General features: G+C 39.7%; 1 protein-coding gene across 2 annotated transcripts in view; it reads left to right on the top strand.

Annotated features, from left to right (window-relative positions):
• Positions 1–14,688, top strand: part of ELL2 (elongation factor for RNA polymerase II 2) — a 67,348-nt gene extending 52,660 nt beyond the window's left edge. Inside the window, exons 9-13 of one of the 2 annotated variants that reach the window (XM_084629393.1) lie at positions 334–400; positions 9,299–9,470; positions 10,390–10,611; positions 10,933–10,977; positions 11,134–14,688. In XM_084629393.1, the coding sequence (XP_084485519.1) occupies positions 334–400; positions 9,299–9,470; positions 10,390–10,611; positions 10,933–10,977; positions 11,134–11,250 (623 nt within the window). In that variant the 3' untranslated portion in view covers positions 11,251–14,688. The remainder of the gene's footprint in view (positions 1–333; positions 401–9,298; positions 9,471–10,389; positions 10,612–10,932; positions 10,978–11,133) is intronic. The other variant, XM_084629394.1, reaches the window with a different exon arrangement.
• The last annotated feature ends 8,520 nt before the right edge of the window (positions 14,689–23,208 follow it).

The following is a 23,208-nucleotide window of genomic DNA, read 5'->3' as shown; positions in this document are numbered from 1 at the left end:
TCCTATTGTGTGGCCACATCTGCCACCTCAGATTTTGAATTGTTGTGCAGATGCCACAATTTATCTTGATGATATAAGGTTGACCGTGGGTTAAGATTGCATTATTTTGTTGTACAGATTCTACAGTAGCTAATGTGCTTTAAACTCCTGGTATTGCATATTGTAGAGTTGGTCGTATGGCCCCTATTATAAACAGTTTTGCGCTTTAGTCATGATTACATGGTGAGACAACAGAATACAATTCCTGGGAAGAAGTGTTCCAGACACTTCAGATTTGGATCACATTAGGTATATTAGAATCTTTTTAAATGTCAACTTTTTATTTCCATATAGGTGTTAAAGAGACTTGCACTGACTCTACAGATCCTTCATCAACAAGTGAACTACCAGACTACTTTGTGTAAGTAAAATTAGGCCTAAGATTGACAAAATTCATGCCATTCACCAACAGGCAGTTCAAAGATCAACTGTGAAAGGTCTTACGTAATTAGAAAATGGAAGAGTTACCAAAATGTGCCTTTTAAAGGGCCATGTCAGTGCTGCTGGTTCTAAAAGTAGTGCCACACTATGCATTAAATATCTAAGAATATTTTTTCGGAAGTGCTTTAAAAAGTGAAGTTCTTGAGCAGACAGGGTATTGAAATAAAGCAACAAAGTGGGTGGTAGACTTGCTCCCAGTTTAGTGGTTAAATTGCCCAGCAGGAAAGTTAAATATTGGAATCTTTGGTTTTGAATATTTTTTTACTATTATATTAAATACTCTTTATGGAACATATATAGTTAAACGATTCTGCATCAAAGAGTTTACAGACAGCGTGGATTAAAAACTGAATTATATTTTTTTTAAAATCTGCCTTACATTATATTTGAAATTTCAAATCTAAGTCCTATGCTTACTGTGATTAAGGTTATTTTGTCATAGATATTTTTTGTAAAAGTCACAGACAGGTCTCAGGCAACAAACCAAAAATCATGGAAGCCCATGGCCAGTGCTTGACTTTTACTAAAAATGCCGGGGGGTGGGCTAGGGGATTAACAGTCCTTTTTGGGTCAGGCCCCCTACAATTACGACACTGTGAAATTTCAGATTTAAATATCTGAAATCAAGAAATGTATGATTTTTAAAATCCTATAACCGTGAAATTGACCAAAATGGACCATGAATTTGGTAGGGCCCTACTGATGAAGCACTAATAGAAAAGATGACATTTTTTTACTTTTTTCCCCTATAACATTTACTTTATTTGCACCCAGCTGTTAGCCCTTACCTTTAACAGTTTAATTGTAATAAGTATAAAACTGTCTACTAAATTTTTAATACTACCTGCAATCAAATTATGGCTAAGCCTCACTTTGTGACGTCTAAACTGACTCCATTTATTCCCAAAGACTTCCACAAGACAAAATGTTCCTCCTCGCTCAGCATAGATGAAAATGTTGAAAGAACAATGGCAGGCGCTTGAGGACTGGTGATCCCCTAGGCTAATGTGCACCTTGGGAGTTTGTACTGCCCTTCACATAGCTGGGGGCCTTGTGTTGTAGAGTGGCTCAAGTTTGTCTGGTGTTGGGGCCAAGGAAGGAATTGGCCAGTCATGCCATACACCTTAGCATACTGCTTCCTGCTGAGTCTCCTCCTAATCTCAGGCCTAGCATTTCATGTTTTTTCTATGATACAGAACAGTTTGTCACTCTGTAAGTGGAGTGGGTGGTGTTTTCTGCCCTGCTTTCAATATATCTGATTTATTCTGAGCAAGATGTCTTCCTCATCACCTGTGTTCGCATTCTGATATTCCAATGAAGTCATAACACTGTGTTTAGGACTTCGCAATTTCCACGACAGGTTGTGATGTAATAAATGCAGGACTGATGTCCTTGCAAGATTAAATAACAGGAGAGGATGGGCTGTGACAAAACAAGTCCTGGCTTAAATATAATTTTTGCACTGCTACAAATATGAAAGAAACTAAAACGTGAGTGAGGGATTTCAGTGAATGTTTGAAGACTTTCACCAATATAAAAGTTCCTTTGTACAGTTAAAGTTGAATTTGTCAACCTTTTTGTCTCTAATGGTCTTTGTCACTATAACATTATATAGAGAGTGTGTGCGCGTGCATGTCTATACAGTTTATATATAACTGTAACCTTGCTGCATTTCAGTTAAATAATATAACTTTGGCTAACGTGTGTACAAAAGATCTATACAAAACACACATTAGCAATGATCATGAAATATATGCTCAGGTATGTTTCTATATGAGCTACGTATATCTAACTACAACTTTACATTTCCTGCACCCTGAATGAAAGTTCTAGGTTTATCTGGCATGAAAAGAACACCAATTACAGTTAAATCATAGGAACACTTCTCTGTTTCTGTGACCTATGGTTTTAGCACTGTAGGAGCCTGAAGCCCTTGTGGTCGTTTTTTAAATGGTCACTGAAACTAGAGCAGCACCACCTGTAATAGGAAAATAGTTGGAAGTCAGCACTTTTTTAGTGAAACACAGTATGTGATGTATTTCTAAAGAGGGAGATTTGTGATCTAGTGCATAGTTCAGGAGTGGCCAAACTGAGCCTGAGAAGGAGCCAGAATTTACCAATGTACATTGCCAAAGAGCCACAGTAATACATCAGCAGCCCCGCATGAGCTCCCCCCCCAGTGCCTTCCACCCACCAGCAGTCCCACCAATCAGCGCCTCCCCCTCCTTCCCCACACCTCCCAGTCAGCTGTTTCGTGGCGTGCAGGAGGCTCAGAGGGGGAGTGGGAGGAGCAAGGGCATGGCAGGCTCAGGGGACGGGATGGGAAAGGGTGGGGTGGGGGCAGGGCCTGTGGCAGAGCCAGGGGTTGAGCAGTGAGCACCCCCCAGCGCACTGGAAAGTGGGTGCCTGTAGCTCCAGCCCTGGAGTCGGTGCCTGTACAAGGAGCCGCATATTAACTTCTGAAGAGCCACATGTGGCTCCGGAGCCACAGGTTGGCCACCCCTGGCATAGTTTATAGTTTCCAAACTTGCCTTGGATTTAAAAAAATAATTAAAAAGACTCTTCAAAGAATACTGTAATGCTACATCAGATGTCATCCACTCAAACTGTGTTAAGCTATTAAAGCTTTGATGCAGCCTGACCACTGGCTGAACTTGAAACTGCTGCAGAAAATATCCATTTTACCATAAAACTGCTCACCAAAGAGATGCAAAAATCAGGGGACCTTGATTCAAAATTAAGGATGAGTTTTCTGAAGAGTACAGAGAGCCTTGGTTATGACTGTACATAGTGAGAAGTAAAAATGTATCAGCAAACACATTTTTCCACTTACATATGGCACCTAGAAACTAGAGTGGTGAGCATATTAAAATGAATAAATAGGTGTGAAAAACTGAGAAGTGCTAATAAATCTTAATTTTAGCTCCTTAACTCATTCCATAGAAGATTATGTGAAATTTTTCAATATGCCAAAAATGTAAGATTTAGCTGTGTAACTCTTGTCTTGGCACAGCTGAATGTTGAACATTTTCTAGAATTTAAGAACTTGTCTCAGACTGAAACTACTGTAACAGAGCCAATCTGTTGGCTAAATATGTATTTTTGGAACATTTAAAAATCAATATTTACCAGAATTCCTTGGACCAGTTCTAAAAATCCTACCTATAGCTTCTGAAGATGCTCAGCAGCTGTTTTTTTACAGTTTTATTGGTGGCTTTACATTTTTCTTCAAAATGTAAACATCAAATAACATATTACCCAGTGCTAGTTGTGCTACTAACAAAGCACTCTTTTGCTATTCTGTGAAGTTTTTTTATTCCAAAAACTACAAAAAAAGTCAACATGGATTTTCTTAAACTCATTCCTCAACTTAAAGGAGAAAGGAGTGAGGTTTTTGATGGCAGTTCTAAAGTGGCCAGAACTGAAATGCTGACTCAACCCTAACTAGCATGCTGCTAGAATATAAAACAGTGACTAATTGTAGTGTACATATGACTTCTTCAGTGCTAGAATCTCATTGCCTGCACGTTCAAATATATCAGCTGATATATTTGGCAACGAGCCCTGTGGTCACTGCAGCACATGCCCCTTCTCTTGCATATACATGTCTGGTAAAATAGTGGGGCAGGATTGCTCCTCTGTTTGCTAATCCTGCCCTCTGATTAAACTATAGCTCAGTTAAACCAGGAATAACTGCAACATTATTTCTGGCAGATGAGTTCAGTCCCAACTGGGGGCAAGCTTTCTCTAACAGTCTTTTTAACTTGTACCATCATCTTTAACACGATAAAAGATGGATCTGATAAACATGCATGAAAAGAATGAAAATAAATTTGGCCCAGCTTTCAAACTCCTTTCTCTCTCAATTCCGTGCCCCCTGGAGCAATTGATAATCCTGCCCCTCCAACAGAACTAATATGGCGGAGAAAGACAAGTACCATACCACCAGTAGATGCATATATGGAGCGAGGGTGAAGCCATGAAGTCACCACCCAAGCATGGTGATGACAAAGCTAACTTACAACTTGGCATGTTGGGTGCAAATAACATTGTTACAGCTGGGAAGAGAAGGATATTCCACTTCATGTAGGAATTTTACTTTTTTTTCAAATTTTTCTGTTCTGATTCAGAATGTAAATTAGAAATGTCCTGCAAAAGGGGATGGAGCAGTCCACTTGGCAGACCCTGGAAGCCCTGTGGTCAAGGAACCAGATCAGCAAGCTGGCAGGAAAGCAGGCAGTCTCATCATAAACCAACCTGATTTCCAAAATTGAGTGGTCTACACAAAGCAATTTGATTTTGACAAACGCAAATTCCATTAAAATTCCTGTGTAGTTGGATTTTTTCTGACCAGCTATAATTATTACATTAAGGCAATGATAACACATACATGGAGTAAGCATAGAAATACTGTCCAACTTAATGACACTCGTACACTGATCAGAGTTGATAAGACCTATGTGACTTCATTTTGCTTTTGCATAAATCTAGGAGCAATAAAATAAAACAGGTCTATATTCCACTCTCGTGTACCCTCCTCTTCAGGTGGGCTCCTTCTGATGTACAGTAATGGTAGTACTTTGCTTGAGCACTCGATTCAGTGATTACTGCAAAATAAGAGTTTGCTTCTATCTTTACCCATATGAAATCCCTGCTTGCAAATCACCATAGTTGCAGTGGATCAGTTTCTGTTGTGCCAATTAAATTCAATAAACCCTAACAATAAATAGTTCTTTAAATGGACTATACTAACTCCAGCTATATGTAGTATAACATACTGCTTCTAGCAAAACAACCTAGGATTATACAAAAATAGGTCACAAAGGGAGATGAATAAACATGGATTGAGGTATATTACTAAACAGAGCAAGCCCATTAAATTTAAAGAAAGAGTCTATGTGGAGGATGTATTATGTGGAATACCAGCTGATGTAGATAGGCAAAAGTCTTGACAACATTCAAAACTCTTGCCTTATTCTTTGTTGGATTACAGTTGGTCTTGATTTTATGTATTGCCTATATTTCCTACAATATGAATTTTAATGTAGAAAGACACTATTGTTCTCATCTTATTCAAAATTACCATTTCATCAGCATTTCCTGAAAAGTTGAAGGGTACAAACTGTGTTGATTGGGCATCTTCTAGAAGAGCATTAAGCAGCAGCTTTTAGGACAACAATGTTAGTTGCATTTGAAAACTACTTCCTAAATCGCTCTTAATTTGGACTAGATTGTATCTGTAGTGTTGGGAAAATAAATATGCGTCTTTTCTGCTTCAATCTTGGACAGGGCTCATAGATTCTGGAAGTACTAGTGGAGTTTTTGGGCTATGACCAGTTGTGTGATTCATGTTCTCCTGGCTTTTGATATCTACCATAGACAAATTTGTCAATCTCCTTCAGGAGAAATTTGCCAGTTAAGTTGCTTAAAAAGAGGAATGAGCGAGAGAAGCTGGTGGCAAAGCAGTTCTGCTGATACTTTGGAGTGTAAAAAAAACTTCATAGAATCCTAGAATATCAGGGTTGGAAGGGACCTCAGGAGGTCATCTAGTCCAACCCCCTGCTCAAAGCAGGACCAATCCCCAACTAAATCATCCCAGCCAGGGCTTTGTCAAGCCTGACCTTAATCTGTAAGGAAGGAGATTCCACCACTGTCCTAGGTAACGCATTCCAGTGTTTCACCACCCTCCTAGTGAAAACGTTTTTCCTAAACCTCCCCCACTGCAACTTGAGACCATTACTCCTCGTTCTGTCATCTGCTACCACTGAGAACAGTCTAGCTCCATCCTCTTTGGAACCCCCTTTCAGGTAGTTGAAAGCAGCTATCAAATCCCCCCTCATTCTTCTCTTCTGCAGACTAAACAATCCCAGTTCCCTCAGCCTCTCCTCATAAGTCATGTGTTCCAGTCCCCTAATCATTTTTGTTGCCCTGCGCTGGACATTTTCCAATTTTTTCACATCCTTCTTGTAGTGTAGTGCCCAAAACTGAACACTGTACTCCAGATGAGGCCTCACCAATGTTGAATAGAGGGGAACGATCACGTCCCTCGATCTGCTGGCAATGCCCCTACTTATACGTCCCAAAATGCCATTGGCCTTCTTGGCAACAAGGGCACACTGTTGACTCATATCCAGCTTATCATCCACTGTAACCCCTAGGTCCTTTTCTGCAGAACTGCTGCCTAGCCAGTTGGTTCCCAGCCTGTAGTAGTGCATGGGATTCTCCCGTCCTAAGTGCAGGAGTCTGCACTTGTTCTTGTTGAACCTCATCAGACTTCTTTTGGTCCAATCCTTTAATTTGTCTAGGTCCCTCCTGTATCCTATCCCTACTCTCCAGTGTATCTATCACTTCTCCGAGTTTAGTGTCATCTGCAAACTTGCTGAGGGTGCAATCCACACCCTCCTCCAGATCATTAATGAAGGTATTGGGAAAAAAACCGGCCCCAGGACCGACCTGTGGGGCACTTCGCTTGATATCGGCTGCCAACTAGACATGGAGCCATTGAGCACTACCTGTTGAGCCCGATGATCTACCCAGCTTTCTATCCACCTTATAGTCCATTCATCCAGCCCATACTACTTTAACTTGCTGGCAAGAATACTGTGGGAGACCGTCTCAAAAGCATTGCTAAAGTCAAGGAACAACACATCCACTGCTTTCCCCTCATCCACAGAGCCAGTTATCTCATCATAGAAGGCAATTAGATTAATCAGGCATGACTTGCCCTTGGTGAATCCATGCTGACTGTTCCTGATCACTTTCCTCTCCTCTAAGTGCTTCAGAATTGATTCCTTGAGGACCTGCTCCATGATTTTTCCAGGGACTGAGGTGAGGCTGACTGGCCTGTAGTTCCCAGGGTCCTCCTCCTTCCCTTTTTTAAAGATGGGCACTACATTAGCCTTTTTCCAGTTGTCCGGGACCTCCCCCTATCGGCATGAGTTTTCAAAGATAATGGCCAATGGCTCTCCAATCACATCCACCAACTCCTTTAGCACTCTCGGATGCAGCACATCCGGCCCCGTGGACTTGTGCTCGTCCAGCTTTTCTAAATAGTCCCAAACCACTTCTTTCTTCACAGAGGGCTGGTCACCTCCTCCCCATGCTGTGCTGCCCAGTGCAGCAGTCTGGGAGCTGACCTTGTTCGTGAAGACACAGGCAAAAAAAAAGGCATTGAGTACATTAGCTTTTTCCACATCCTCTGTCACTAGGTTGCCTCCTTCGTTCAGTAAGGGGCCCACACTTTCCTTGACTTTCTTCTTGTTGCTAATGTACCTGAAGAAACCCTTCTTGTTACTCTTAACATCTCTTGCTAGCTGCAACTCCAGGTGTGATTTGGCCTTCCTGATTTCACTCCTGCATGCATGAGCAATATTTTTATACTCTTCCCTGGTCATTTGTCCAACCTTCCACTTCTTGTAAGCTTCTTTTTGTGTTTAAGATCAGCAAGGATTTCACTGTTAAGCCAAGCTGGTCGCCTGCCATATTTACTCTTCTTTCTACGCATCAGGATGGTTTGTCCCTATAACCTCAATAACTTCCTTGATCCCTGTGAGCTGCTCGTTCTTTTTAGAGCCTGGATGTAGAACGGAGACTACTTAAAAATCTGACAGCTGTCTTTGACATCATTGATCACAAGATAAACATACCTCTGGGTCATGAAAGGAATAGATGGAGGTGGTCCTGCTCCATTACTTAATCTGAGAGCATCCAGAGAGTACTACTGGGCAGTGTCTCATCTGCCCTAAATGCTGCTGCTGTTCCCTTCTGCTTGATATATGTGGGGCACTTGGGATTGTAGTGCCTCTGGAGACACGGACATAGTGGTTGATGGGCTTTCCCAGTGTCTGGTCAGAATAAAGGTTTGGATGAGGGCCAGTTGGCTGAGGCTAAAGTCAGACATGACCGAAGGTAACAGTGTATTTGAGAAACCTGGAAAAAAGACACAGATTATATCTGCTCTTTTGATTGTTTGCTTACTTTTAATCACACACACAGGTTGGCAGCTTGGCCTTGCTAGGCCCTCAGCTACTTTGGGGCATCTGGTAGCAACTGTGAGCAGAAGCATTTTTTTTGTGCCTGGCAATGTTGTGATAGTCCCTTTCAGCTGCAGACCTCATCATGGCTTGTTTTATGTTGCCTATCATGTTCCACAGATTCTTTAGATGACTTTGACCCTTACTTAATACAGCACAATTATTAGGATAAAATACTAATTCCTATTCAAGAGCGACACATCTGCCAAATCTTTAAATAAATTATTGTATCAATTCAAACCCTCCCAAATGCCAGAAAAAAACTGGTCTGCTTAAGCAGTGTTCCCAGAAAGTAAATGCACTTTGCTCTAGCAGATCAATACGGGAAACAAATTCTGAAATTAAGGGGCCATCATAGGAAATGAGTTGCCAGCAGCTCCGCACTTATTTAAATAGAGGTATTGGTTCTGTTTAATTTGAATGCATGTTATCTGTTCTGCGTATGCACCTACAGTTGTAGATAGTCTAATGACTTCTGAATAAAGACCATATAGAGCAAAATACTTAGACATGTATAGACTGCAATTTATCATTGAAATATTGTAGGTTCTGTTAAAGACCATTTGTAATACAGACTCTAAAAAACACCTCAACCAAAGTGTACAGTTTAATATTTGTCTATTTTCACAACAAGACAGAAGTATATTTTAAATTAGTCAAATCTTTGACTTACTGAGAAGTGGACTGCCTAGTAATGTATGGTCCAGCTACTTGCAATGAACTGTAACAATTTTATACCAAGGGCATTTCATGGAAGATAAGTGTAACTGTACTCTTTCCATTAGAAAATATATAGCTATTGTCTCATATGAGCAACGCCAGAGTTACAAGGATGACTTCAATGCAGAGTATGATGAATACAGAAGCTTACATGCCAGGATGGAGAATGTCACTAGAAGATTTATGAAACTTGATGCTCAGCGTAAGCTCCTTTCTCCAGGATCTAAGGAGTATCAGGTAAAGAGGAATAGAAGGCATTTTGTGAGCCGTTTTTACCTTTTGCTTTGTTTTTAAATCACCCTCTTCTTCCTCTCCCCAAACCCCAAATATTTAAGCAATATAGCCCAATAGTCCAAACTTTCTAAAAACTAATATATAAGATAAAAATCAGACTTCACAGAAAATCCTTAGATGAATGTATAATTTGGTAGAGTAAAACACTTAATTTGGCAGAAGCATCTTTTGTCTCAGGTACTTGATCCCATCACCAAATGATTTGAAAGCCCCACAATCAACTGTATTTGTCCTCTCACCACCCCTACAGGGTGGGGAGGTGCTATTGTCCTCATTTTAAAAATGAAGAGCTGAGGCATGGGGAGGCTCTGACTTGCCCCATTTCACAAGACGTCTGTGGCAAAGCAGAGAAATGAACCGTGGTCTCCCAAGGTCTAGGCTAATCACTGAAACAAATTGCAGGGTGCCAGATCATCGAACAAACTATTGACCTGAAGTATATGCTTCTAGGTTTGTGTAGTATGTGGCATTGTAGGTTTGTGCAAGATGAGAAGTTTAGTGCTGTTTGTAGCTCACGCTCTTGAGTGGGATCAGAATATGAGAGTGGGAGGAAATAAATAAATTAATGGACAGTCTCTGGAGCAGCAATGCTAAATTTTTCCCCATAACCTGCGTCCCCAAGGGGACCTGTTGTTGGCAGCAGATGGGCCAGGAAACTGTTCCTGAACTGTGGATATAGTCCTGTTATGCAGAGGAATTTGTTCCTCTATAATCTTTACTCCAACCATAGCAGTCCCATAGGACCAATAGCTATGCTGCTATTTGTTACTGGCCTCAGTTTCTCTGACCTTGCTGAAAGAACAGTGAGCAACCGAGGTTAATACTGTCTCGGGAAATATTAACTCCACAACTTTTCTTACAGGTTTTCCAGGCTTTGGGAGGGTGGGAGAAGATCCCTCCCCTTAGACGTAGGCAAGGCCTTACGTTAAGTAGCACGTGGCTGCACAATATTTTACAGGGGGCATTGAGAAAGTGGCTATACAAGAGGATCTTCAAACATAGCCACTTCCCCTCCATGGCCTTATCGCAGCTTTGTCTGCAGACTTGCTCTTCTCCACAGCAGGAGGGTGACCAGAGAATAAAGGTTTGTCTTTGCAAACATTTATTTCTTGACAAGCTGGGATGTGAATCTATTTGCTGCAGACTAACTATCCATGTGGATTAAAAGTGCATTAATGGACATCAGCAGGACCTACACGGGCAGTTAGTCCATGGCGGGCTAGTGCGGGGTAGATTCATACTCCAGCTTGCCATGAACTAAATGTTTGTGTAGACGAGGCTTAAGTGTCTGTGTGGTAAAACTGAAAATCTTCATCCCACTCTTCTACCCTTTTAATATTCAGTTGCACTTTGCAACAGTGAAATGGTCTTCAAGGGATCTTTATTTCAATTTTCTTTCTTGCAGGTAGTTCATGAGGAAGTCCTAAAGGAATATCGGAAGATCAAACAGGTGTGTACAACTGGGAGGTGGGAAGTATGGATAGGTTAAACACTTTTCATAATCATTCTGTGTACAAGGTCTGGATGCCCTTTTTAGTGATGGGCATTCAGATTAAAATGTTGCAAAAATGTTTCTGCGCCCTGACTTGTTTCTCTTTCTTTGCAGTCCAGTCCCAACTATCATGAGGAAAAGTACAGATGTGAATATCTTCATAACAAACTGGCTCATATTAAAAGACTAATAGGTGAATTTGACCAACGACAAGCAGAGTCATGGCACTAAAGCTCTGCTTGGACCAGATGATGTGAATAAACTTAAGCTTATTTATTTAAAATTCCAAATGAGTTGCTCTAAGATTCTAAAAAGATTAAACTTTTGCATTACAAAAGTTTCAGTATTAGCAGACTTGAGTTACTACTTTTGTTGTTGAGGTTGCTTCTCTGCATATTTGAAGCTGCTTTTTTCTGGTCCCTTCTTTTCCTTAAGACTTATACTTGTCCATGGAAATCATTTTACCAGTAGATACTGGGGACTTTGAAGTTCTGCACATTTAAAAAAAATGTAGCAAGTTGAAATGCTTTTGGATAAATATAAGCCTGTTTTCTTGTTAATGCAAACTCTTTGCCTTAAACGGTAGAAGGTTTAAAATTTGCACAAAATTTTTAAAGGAAGTGAAAACATTGTTTTGGAGGGTTAAAAAGAGGTGTGTGTGTATATATATGAAAGCTATATACAGCCTCTTTATCAACAACAGTAACTTACCCCTGCAATTTAAACCCCCATTGCAATGGTTGCCTTAAGGTGTTTGCTTGTGTGTGCTTAGTGTAGTTAAATTATTAGCTACACTGCTTCCCATTTTATTAAAACAACGGGAAGCACTCTGTGGCCTACCAGCGTCTGAAAGCGTGTGCTTGTACTGTATGTGTGCAAGGTTGTATGGGTGTGAGCATGATGGGGGGAGAAAAAAAGCTGCTACTTGAAGTAGGCCGAACGCTCAGGTTAAAACAACTGAGGAGTGTTGCTGTAGGTTTTTTCCTATAAAATTTACTTCTATTGTGGAAGATGAAAGCATTTCCATTTCAACAGTTTGTCAGCTTTATTAATGTCAGGGGAAATTGATACTTTACAAAAATTAAACAGATCTATAGTTTTTGGGCAAAATTATAAAATTTGACATGTAGGTGACCTATTTATATACTGCTATAAAGTATTTTTTTGAAGAGAGATATGCCAAGAAACTATTGCCTACATGAAATGTATATTTAAAGAGTTTTCTCCTGGGTGCCAGGAATATAACAAAGAACAGATATATTTAACTATAAAATACTGTGATCATCAAACAGCACAAACTTTCATTTCATGCAGATTATTGGTTTAATTTGATTTAAACCATCACTTTATCATGTGGGAACATAAATTATTTGGTCAAAAAATTAAGCATTTTGAATTAATTTTTTGTTTACTTGTCTTACTGTATTTGTCTTTTCAAAGTGCTGCCAATTGAAAAGGGAAGCATTATGTTTACAAATCTGGTTTTGGAATGTTTGCCAAAATTTTGGTAGTATCTTTAATAAACTTTATCTCCAGCATCAAAACAATTGTTGTGTATCACTGTAAACCAGAAAATGTTTTCTAGAATTGCCAGAAAGTATACACTAAAATAACTGGAACAGTGGAGTTCGCCTTTAGTGTCAGTCCTTCTGTTATATTAACTAGAAAGATTCAATAGCTTAGAAAAGTCCCTTGTAATCAGACCTTTGTTACAGTTACACTACAGATATGTACAGATTCACTGCTTTAGTATAGAGTTGAAGTCTCTAACACAATATGTTGAGATTTCAGGTGCTTTTGCCTGATTAATTGTAATTGGTACAATCACAATGTTAAGTTTTGAATTACTAGAATGTTTGTTAAAAGTGTAAGATGCAAAGGAAATTGCATGCCTCCCATTGAAATAAATGTGTCTCTTAGGGCTGAATTAGATCCCAGACATGTTATGAAAGTAATGTGTAAACTTAAACACAATGCCTTGTCACTTGACTTCAATTTTGGTATAACAACTTTAGAGGTTGGTCCATCAGCAAAAATGAAATCACAATGGCTATATTGTTCAATCTGAACAAATAATGTATGGTTCTAAAAATGGGCTGTTTTAGGCAATAAATGTTCTTGTATCTGAAATGTAACTGCAGGGCAAAGCACAGCCTTGTAACATCTATTCTGTTGTTACTCTAGAGCAGTGACAGTATGTGTAGTAATTATCTCAGTGCCTACTTTGTTTGTAATACCATCACTTTATAAATTAGCCTACTGCAATTGAAGCATTCATGTTGTCTTTTTGTGCAAAAGGAGTCACCTGTGCTGGCACACATCTTCTGGTTTACAGGTATCTATTGCAGCTGGAGGTTAATCTTTCATAGAGGTCCAGCATTGTTTATCATTAGACCTGACAAACTACTGTAAAACCCTTAATTTAAATTTTGTTCTTTGCATTGAGTGTTTCTCAAGCCTTGCAAATATACCCAATAGCCTATGTATGGCAAAATTCAACATATCTGCTGTTTCCCTGGAGTCTACATTCCTGTTGAATAAATGTCAGAGCCTGTTGAAGTAAGGCCTCTAATAGTATTGCCCTTCCTATAAAATTTGGCCACTCACTCAAACAGATTCAACTTTTTGCAAATGGTGGCAAAACTTGGCTTGAGTTATGCTACTGTTAAGTCAGCCCTATATAGGTTTTAGTGAAATGGTGAAGGGGAGTCAGTGTGTCTGCTTTTAGGGAACCCAATGAGTCTTGCATTTAAATACACTGTGATAAAACATTTGAAACACCATTTTGATAGTTTCTGTCAAAGGGAATGAATAGCTGCCCACTAATGGCAAACAATTCATACACAAAGGGGATTGTTTTTCAGTGTTACTAGGTTGTTAGTCTGATGGGAGGAATTGAGGGGAGGAGAGTTAGCGCATTTTTAAAATTGTAGAGGTTAAGTGGTGGTTTTGAGAACATAAGTTCTCTCTCTCTCTCTGCTGGCTACTTTGAATTTTTTTTAAATTTGGTGTTAATTTTTCTAAGTATCCAGTTGATTTTGCAAGTTTTACAATAATTTCCCCCTCAAACTATTTAACCAAGATACTATGTAAAGCATATGCAGACATAAGTGTTGGAGGCACATTACTTAACGGGCCTTAAACAAAAATTGGATTGATTAAGCAGTTCAAATACTGTAACTTTTACTTTGAAATAATAGTAATAGCATAGCCAGTCTCTGTTTCTGGCAGTGTAAATGTGCATTCATTCCATATAGACTTGCTGTTTGCCTTTGCTACTTGGAAGTCTCCTTACAGCTAATTATTTTCATAAATGTTACTAAATTTCTTCATGTGTACCTGATGGGAAGAGATGTGGGTAGCACTTTGGTAGCCTTTTCAGTTTTGGGGAAGGATATCAAACTGACATTGCTAAAGGAAGACTGGGAATGTCAGACAGCACTGTGTGGTAATGTGAAGAAAAACAGGGCTGGAATCCCCCTTTCTGCCTTTTTTGAAGCATTGTTTTAAAACAACAACAATTTTTCAGTAATTCCACACAGACTATGTTAAGAGTCATAAAGTGAAACACCCTGGGGCATTTTGTTAACTAATGAACACTTGAGCCATTGTTGCCCCTCTGTTCTACACCAATTTAAGTTCAATAAAATGTAAACTTTGCAATTCTGACATTTGTTTTTTCTTTGATTATTTACGTCTTTACAATGAAACAATCAAACCTGCTCAGTTCTATCGCCAGAATGATTTGCTCACTTTTATGGTGTAACCACATAGACAGGCAGGAATGTTGGTGGTGCCTTACGGTTAATGGGTATGCTGCAGAGGGCAATGCAGGAGATCAGTATTCTGATGGTTCACTATATTAGTGGCTGCATTGGGGACACTCTAGCTGTGGAAGTACTTCAAATGCAGCTGTCAAGTCCCCCTTCTTATCCTCTACATTAGAGGAATTATCCATTCCCCCCACTCCAGCACTTCATCGCCCTCTCCTTCTTTTCATGTTTGGGAATTTCTCCTCTCCTCCCCCACTCTTTCCCACCTTAAGATCTCCCCCCTCCCTTTTTTCCCTCTCCCTTCATTTCTGGAGGTGGTAGAAATTGGGGAGCAGGGGGTGCAGTGTTAAAAACAGATCCTCTCTCCTGTACCTGTTGCTGTGGGGCTTGATAGTGCTCTTGTGTTGGAAAAGGATTGGGGGCTATCCCCGGCCTAAAAAGAAATAAAATATTGTTAAACCCTTGTTTTATTGTTACGACATTAAACCGTTAACTTGACACAAAACCACAGACTAACCTATCTCTAACTCCCAAGAGAACAGTCAGCCCTAAAAATCTTTTTTTTAACACCACACAACAATTAAAGCATTTGATATGTAAAGAATGAAGGCTTTAATTTGAACAATTGCCCTTATTCCTTTTCACATTAACAGTAGAGCCTCAACAGGAAGCGCCCCCTGCTTAATAGTCCTGTCAGATTACACTAGATGGTACTTACCTCTTCTTTTTCATAGCTTCCGGGGCCAGAAAGGACCATTGTGATCATCTTTTAGTCTGACCTGTATAGCACAGGCCATAGAACTTTCCCAAACTAATTCCTAGAGCAGATCTTTTAGAAAAACAGCCAATCTTGATTTTTAAATTGTCTGTGATAGAGAATCCACCACAACCCTTGGTAAACTGTTTCAATGACTAATTACTCTTACCATAAAAAATGCACACCTTGTTTCCAGTCTGAATTTGTCTAGCTTCAGCTTCCAGCCATTGGCTCTTGTTATACCTTTCCCTGTTAGACTGAAGAGCCTGTTATCAAATATTTCTTCTAGGGCTGTTGATTAATCACAGATAACTCACGTGATTAACTCAAAACAATTAATCACAATTAATTGCACTGTTAAACAATAGAATACCAATTGAAATTTATTAAATATTTTGGATGTTTTTCTACATTTTCCAATATATTGATTTCTGTTACAACACAGAATACAAAGTGTACAGTGTTCACTTTATATTATTTTTGATTGCAAATATTTGCACTGTAAAAATAGTATTTTTCAATTCACCTTATACAAGTACTGTAGTGCAATATCTTCATCGTGAAAGTGTAACTTACAATTGTAGATTTTTTCATTACATAACTGCACTGAAAAACAAAACAATGTAAAATTTTAGAGCGTACTAGTCCACTCAGTCCTATTTCTTGTCCAGCCAATCACGTAAACAAACTTGTTTGTCTTAATTTACGGGAGATACTGCTGCCTGCTTCTTATTTACAATGTCACCTGAAATTGAGAACAGGCATTCACGTGGCACTTTTGTAGCCGCCATTGCAAGGTATTTACATGCCGGATATACTAAACATTCGGATGCCCCTTCATGCTTCAGCCACCATTCCAGAGGACATGCTTCCATGCTGCTGATGCTTATTTTTGAAAAAAAAAAAAAAAAACCAACCTCATTAATTAAACTTGTGACTGAACTCCTTGAGGGAGAACTGTCTCTCCCCTGCTCTGTTTTACCCGCATTCTGCCATATATTTCATGTTACAGCCGTCTCGGATGATGACCCAGCACATGTTCGTTTTAAGAACACTTTCACAGCAGTTATGACAAAATACAAAACCAATGTGAGGTTTCTAAAAATAGCTACGGCACTTGACCCAAGGTTTAAGAATCTGAAGTGCCTTCCAAAATCTGAGTGGGAAGAGGTGTGGAACATGGTTTCAGAAGTCTTAAAAGAGCAACACGCAGATGCGGAAACTACAGAACCCGAACCACCCACAAAAAATCAACCTTCTGCTGGTGGCATCTGACTCAAATGATGAAAATGAACATGTGTTGATGGTCTGTTCTGCTTTGGATCATTATCCAGCAGAACCCATCAGCATGGACACATTCTCTGGAATGGTAGTTAAAGCATGAAGGGACAGCTGAACCTTTAGTGCATCTAGCATGTAAATATCTTGCAATGCCGGCTACAACAATGCCATGAGAACACCTGTTCTCACTTTCCGGTGACATTGCAAACAAGAAGTCAGCAGCATTATCTCCTGCAAATGTAAACAAACTTGTTTATTTTCAGAGTAGCAGCTGTGTTAGTCTGTATCCGCAAAAAGAAAAGGAGGACTTGTGGCACCTTAGAGACTAACAAATTTATTTGAGCATAAGCTTTTGTGAGCTACAGCTCACTTCATTCGATGCATGCACTTGTTTGTCTGAGCGATTGGCTGAAGTAGGACTGAATGGACTTTGTTTTATTTTTGAATGTAGTTAATTTTTGTACATAATTCTACATTTGTAAATTCAACTTTCATGATAGAGATTGCACTACAGTACTTGTATTAGGTGAATTGAAAAATACTATTTATATTTTTGGTAAATATTTGCACTGTAAAAAAAGTGAGCACTGTACACTGTTCTGTGTTGTAATTGAAATCAGTATATTTGAATGGTATTCTATTATTGTTTAACAGTGCGATTAATCACGCCATTAATTTTTGTAATCGCTTGACAGCCCTAATTTCTTCTCCATGTAGATACTTAGACTGTCACCCCTTAACCTTTTAACTACATTTAACTGTCCTTTTGGAAAGAAAAGAGTTAGCTTAGGTGATGGTGAATAGAGCAGTTCCCCTTCTGTGAATTTTCGTGATTTCAAAGACCTTCCAGTTCTGGATCTGGGCAACCTGAGACCTTTCAAAGTTTGTTTGTGAAGAACCAGAGAGACCACTGCAGAATAGCCCACAGGTTAGGACACTCACTTGGAGTGTGGAAGACACAGCTTCATGTCTCTGCTCTGAATCGGGACAGGGCAGGGATATGAGACCTAGGTTCAGTTGCTCCTAGAGCACCCTGTATTTTGTCCAGATATTCCATCCTGGACCTGAGAAGCCTTCCTGACAAAAGTTAAGTCAAAACTGATACATTTTTGTGAAAAGTTTTGTTTCTCTTGTGAACTGCTCTTTTCTGACAAAAGTTTGGTTGAAAAATTCCTGACTAGCTCAAGTCCTGAGCTGCTGCTATTGTTAAGTGTAATTCTGTTCCCTGTAAGGTATAATATAAAACACACAAGGGGGAGAGAAAAGAATAGCAGCAACACTAGGAAATACAGCTTCTGCCTTTGAAGCTTGCTCATGGCTGGCAAATTACAGGCACAACACACACTTGTCAACCATTCTGAGACCTGGCAAACTTTTATTGTCAGACTGTTTTAAGGCGTTGCCTTTAGCTTGCTTTCCTGATTATAAACTCAGCAATGTTGCAAAAGGAGTCGTCTTGGCCAGCTAGGTTAGATTCCTGCAAGGGCTGGTCTACATACAGCTGTTGTGCAGCTTTAAACTATCTCTTTAGAGATAGCTTTTGCTTATATTGATTTCTAGTACAGGGGTAAATTTTACATGTGTGTATACCTTATGCTGGTATAACTGCATCCACACTAGAGGGTAAACCAATCTAGATAATCACTATAAAAAACTAGATGAGATTTTCAAGAAGAGAAAAAGTTTGGGAAGGAAAAAGATACACTAGGGAGGGAAGCAGGAGGAATGTCAGTCACATTTTAATAAACTGTGGAGGTGACATCACTTGGTACCCACTCTTGCTTGGTCTGGTTAAGGTATCTTTCAGGATCAGGACCCTGAATGCTGAATACTGGTATGATGAATGCTTGGGTGCCAGGAAAGAGTGAGGACAGGCAGGCATGCTCCTTCCAGTCTACTCATCCAACTGACTCTGTCAGTAATACCTACATAGGCAATGCCCCAAGAGGGGTGGAAAACCTCAACTTCAGTCCAAACACATTTTGGGATGTCAGCTATAAACACTTCTCCCATTTCTAGAATCATTCAAAACATTATGCCAACTCGTGACTTTACCAGAGCCTTGAAGACTCCCATTGCAGTTCTTTTCACATAAACAAGCCAGTATTTCCTTTTATAAACTTTCAATAGCTGGCTGAGCTGGACTTTTATCAGGTTGGACAACTTAAAACAGGCCTCTGTCCAACAGGGGCTGGAGGTGAGGCAGCTACTACTTAGTACAGTCCAGGGGTCTTGGCAGGGATGTGGGAAGGCATGGGAGACTGGGGAGGAGCCACTGCCAGTCTGCACCCAGGCTGAAGGTCCCCACTGCTGCAAGGGAATGCAGAGGGAGGAGGGGCTCAGGTGACTGGGCCCAAGTAGACAAGAGCTCCTGATTTCTCCCAACTCTAATTCCGATCCTTCCTGGTCCCTTTGGACAAGCTGTAGAGGAGCAGCTGTGGCCCAAGTGTCTTTGACAAAGGCAGCTGTGGGCTAGATGAAAATGCCTAGTAGGTTGGATCCAGCCCATATGCCATATGTTTGACACCCCACCCTGGTTTAGAGAATAAAATGAGAATATGAGATGCAGTGTGTCAAAAAAACACCTTTTGTGGGCTGGCTTCAGCTGGATAAGACAGGGCTTGTGGAATAGTGTACTCTGAATCCAGGCAGTATTGAACAGTGCTATCAGTTTCTAACCAGTTCAGATTAAGTGGCAGGTTAGTCAGGATACTAAGAAAATAACACACCTAACTAGCAAAGGGCCTAGCAATAGTAATCCCTTGTCTAGATAAGGGAAAAAGGCAATTTAAAAAACATTAGTTAACCAATTAAGCACTGTTTAAAACTATCTATACTAGATGCTAGCACCTTTAAAAATGTTAGCTGGTTATAATCAACTCTAGGGTTTTAAAGGTTTAAAAACACCATTTTTATTAATCTATACAAGGCCTGAAAGCAAAGTGTCAAAGGCTGGGAAATGAACAGCAGGGACTTTCCGATGTTTCCAGTGTATGCTCCCCAGAAGCCCTTCCTGCCCGGCTCCTGGGCTCTCTGGGCAGCCGGCTGCCCAGGAGGCCTGTGAGCTGGGCAGTCCAGGCAACTTGATTCTGGGGAATATATTTTGTTTCAGAAACTCCAGACCATTTCTGCTGCAGAATTTAGTTTCCTGAACAGCTCTAATCATTAGCCATATAAAAAGGTCTAACCCAGTGAATCCCGTTAAGTTCTTGTCCTCCGTAATACCTTGCGCCAGTGAGCTCCACCGAGTACTTTTACATGGTATAAAAAGTATTGCCTTTTATTGATTTTAAAGTGGAATTATTCAATGGATGAGCTTTAATAATAGTTCAAAAGATGTACATGTGCCTTGAGAATGAGCCTGTTTCACGCTTTTAGTACTGAAGAACAAATACAGTGAAAACATTTTGCTGTAGGACTGCGGCCAAGTAGAAATGCTTGATAAATGCATTCAATAACTCTTGAGTGCAGCTATGTAGTTGAAGTGCTACTATCATTTTTAAAGCACTTGAGGTGCACACCAGGGCTATATCGACAGTGAGTCATTTTTCATAAGGCTGCTAGAAAATTAAATTTGACGTACCAGAAAAGGAAGTTGTTTCCCTGTACAGTACCTGGAGTTCTTTCTGATGTGTTGTCTTTACGGAGTTAAAATCTGAGGCATGTGTACTCGAGATTGGAATTTTTTGGCAGCAGCATCCACTGGGCCACACCTGTGCCTTTCAAACTCACCTACCTAAGGGCATAAAGGGGACAGAGACCAACCAACCCTTAGTTTCTTTGCTAATACAAACTCTAAATGGTGTTAGTCTGTAGTTGTGAGGAAAGCAGGGTAGGTTGTGGAATACATTGAGAGAACAAATCTGGAAGAGCTCCAGTTATTGTACAGATAAGTAACTTTCCTGAAGGTTGCCCCCTGGAAGAGAATGCAGAGAGGAAAAAGTACCTGAGAAGAAGAGGAAATGATAGCAACTGAACTAAGAAGAGGCCCAACCACAAGAGAAAAGTACAACCAACCAAAGTCTTTCTCTAGCTTGGATCTCCTTTCTTCTTAGATTTGTAGCTCTCCTTCTGTAAATGGGTAGTGACTCAGTATAATTAAGCGGAGTTGGCTATGCCTATGCCAGCTGGCCAACACTGCGCCCTACCATAAACTTGCATATTTCCTGCTTGAATTTAGCCTTAGCTTGTATTTTCTGGAGGCAAACATAAGCAACGTTACATGTTTCTCCATGAGTGATCCAGGAAACAGGAGCTGCTCCATTACCAATTTATAATGATTTAACTTTTAACTGCTGGTAACTTGTAAACTAATTGTTGGGTCACAAATGATAATGGGTGACCATCAAAATGTTCAATTCTCCTCAGCATCCCAAAGTTCAACCAGTTCCCATCCAAAGTTTTATTGGCTAAGACCAGTCCTTTTCACAAGATTTACAGATATTGTGGTTGTGGCTGAGCCAGAACTGTTGCAAAATTACCTTTGATCCTGGTCAAATCCTGGAAGTGCAGAGTCTCATGAAAATACTATTTAAGCAAAAATGTAATGAGTTTTTCGAGCCTCAAAACAGATCAATAGGTCGAATACTGGGTGAACGATTGGGTCAGTTCTTTAACCAAGCAAGTTCCCCTTTCCCTAATTCTTGCCCTTTCTTCCCTATTAGTGTTGCCGTGTCTGGGTGGTTTAATATTATGCATACATGCTGGTGATGTTGTTACACAGCCTGCCCTTTGTTCTGTATGTTCTCTAATTCTTTCCACGTAGATATGTACTTTTGTGTCTTATCTGTTTGCTTTCAGCAGTGAGAGTCAGGGAATCTTTATTTCTACCTGATTAGATTCAGTATTTTGCTACAGTCAGTGTAACTCAACACTCTTAGACCATGAGATTCATTCTCCCATAAAGGAGCAGAAAATATTAACCTTTGAGATGTAATAAAAGGCACACGAATGGGTGACCCATATGCAAGGAATAAACTCTCTCCCCTTTCTCTTTTCATCTAGATTATAATTTCTTTATTTTTAAATGAATTTAGGTGTTGGATTGACAGTTTTGGGATCTGCAGTCCTCTTATAGCTACAGAACATGAAAAGTTACCTCTGAAACTAATGATATTTTATGCAGTGACTCAGTGTTTGCCTGGAAGAACTTCCAAAGTTTTTCAGAGGCACAATGCTATAAAAAGATAATAGGTCAGATTGTCCTTGAGATGTACTACATGGTTTGAGATCAAGCTCAGTCTTAGTATGGGTTCTAGAACTTTATATTATATTTACATTATAAAGTTATAATGGTTGCCTTTGACAATTGTGGTTTTTCATTATTTCTACAAGTGCTTCTTTCTAGTCAAAATATTTCAACAACATCGAAAGTGGAAGGTTTATATTAATAAGTCTGTGTACGTCTCCCTGTCCCAATACTTGACAGAACTTTTATGCCCAATGCAGTATGACTAACAATCAGCCTTATGCATCCACATGACAAATTGCATAGAGGCAAGAGTTAATTCATTTAAAACTTGGAAACCTGAATTCTACTTGATTTCCTGTAAGTCAAAGTGTGTCTATAAATAGAGGAGGACAATTCAGATAGTTATTCTTCCTATATTATGGATATCTCCAATTATTGTAACACTAAGGGCCACATTTACAAAGGTACTTAGGTACATACTGGAATTTATAGATGTTCTTAAGCAGGGTAGGTGCCTAAGTTTCATTGGGAGTTAAGTGCTTTTGTAAACCCCTACATACCTATCTGCATGTTTAGGTACCTAGACATCTTAGCAAATCTGGCCCTACATGATTTAAAAAACCCTCTCCTCGAAGTTTTGAAGGTCTTCTCCCCTTTATCACCCTACTATTTCCAACTACTTATAGTCTGATCTTTTTACTCAGGTCCTTTGTATAAATTACAGTGTGAGTTCTTAAGAGCAATAGCCTTGCCTTATTTCTTAATTCTAATGAGCCTTGCATGATTAAGTCACTGTATTAAAAACTGAGACTCAATTTGCTAACAGATTAGGCCTCAAATATGAAACAAACTTTGATTATCTTTGGCTATGCAAGAGGATCTAAAGTTACCCAGGGTGTAAATCTTGAATGCAGGGTAGCCACATGATGTCAGAACTGAATTTTATAGACACATGATTCTTATTGCTAAACTACCTAGTATGTTATATGTTAATTGCTTTCTGCCTTTTCTCTGTGATAGAAATTTGCTTCCTGCAAGACTTGGGGTACATCTACACAATGATACAAAAGCTGTGGCACCAAGTCTGAGCCCCAGTCAGCTGACTCAGGTTGCAAGGATATAAAATTGCAGTGTAGACATTTTGACTCAGGGGCTCCAGCCCAAGCCCAAACATCCATCCTGCAATT

The sequence above is a fragment of the Lepidochelys olivacea genome (assembly GCF_965140295.1).
Source record: "Lepidochelys olivacea isolate rLepOli2 genome assembly, chromosome: 5".
NCBI classification, from domain to species: domain Eukaryota; kingdom Metazoa; phylum Chordata; order Testudines; family Cheloniidae; genus Lepidochelys; species Lepidochelys olivacea.
Note: the sequence above shows the minus strand (reverse complement) of the source record. Positions and strands in the feature narration are given on the sequence as shown.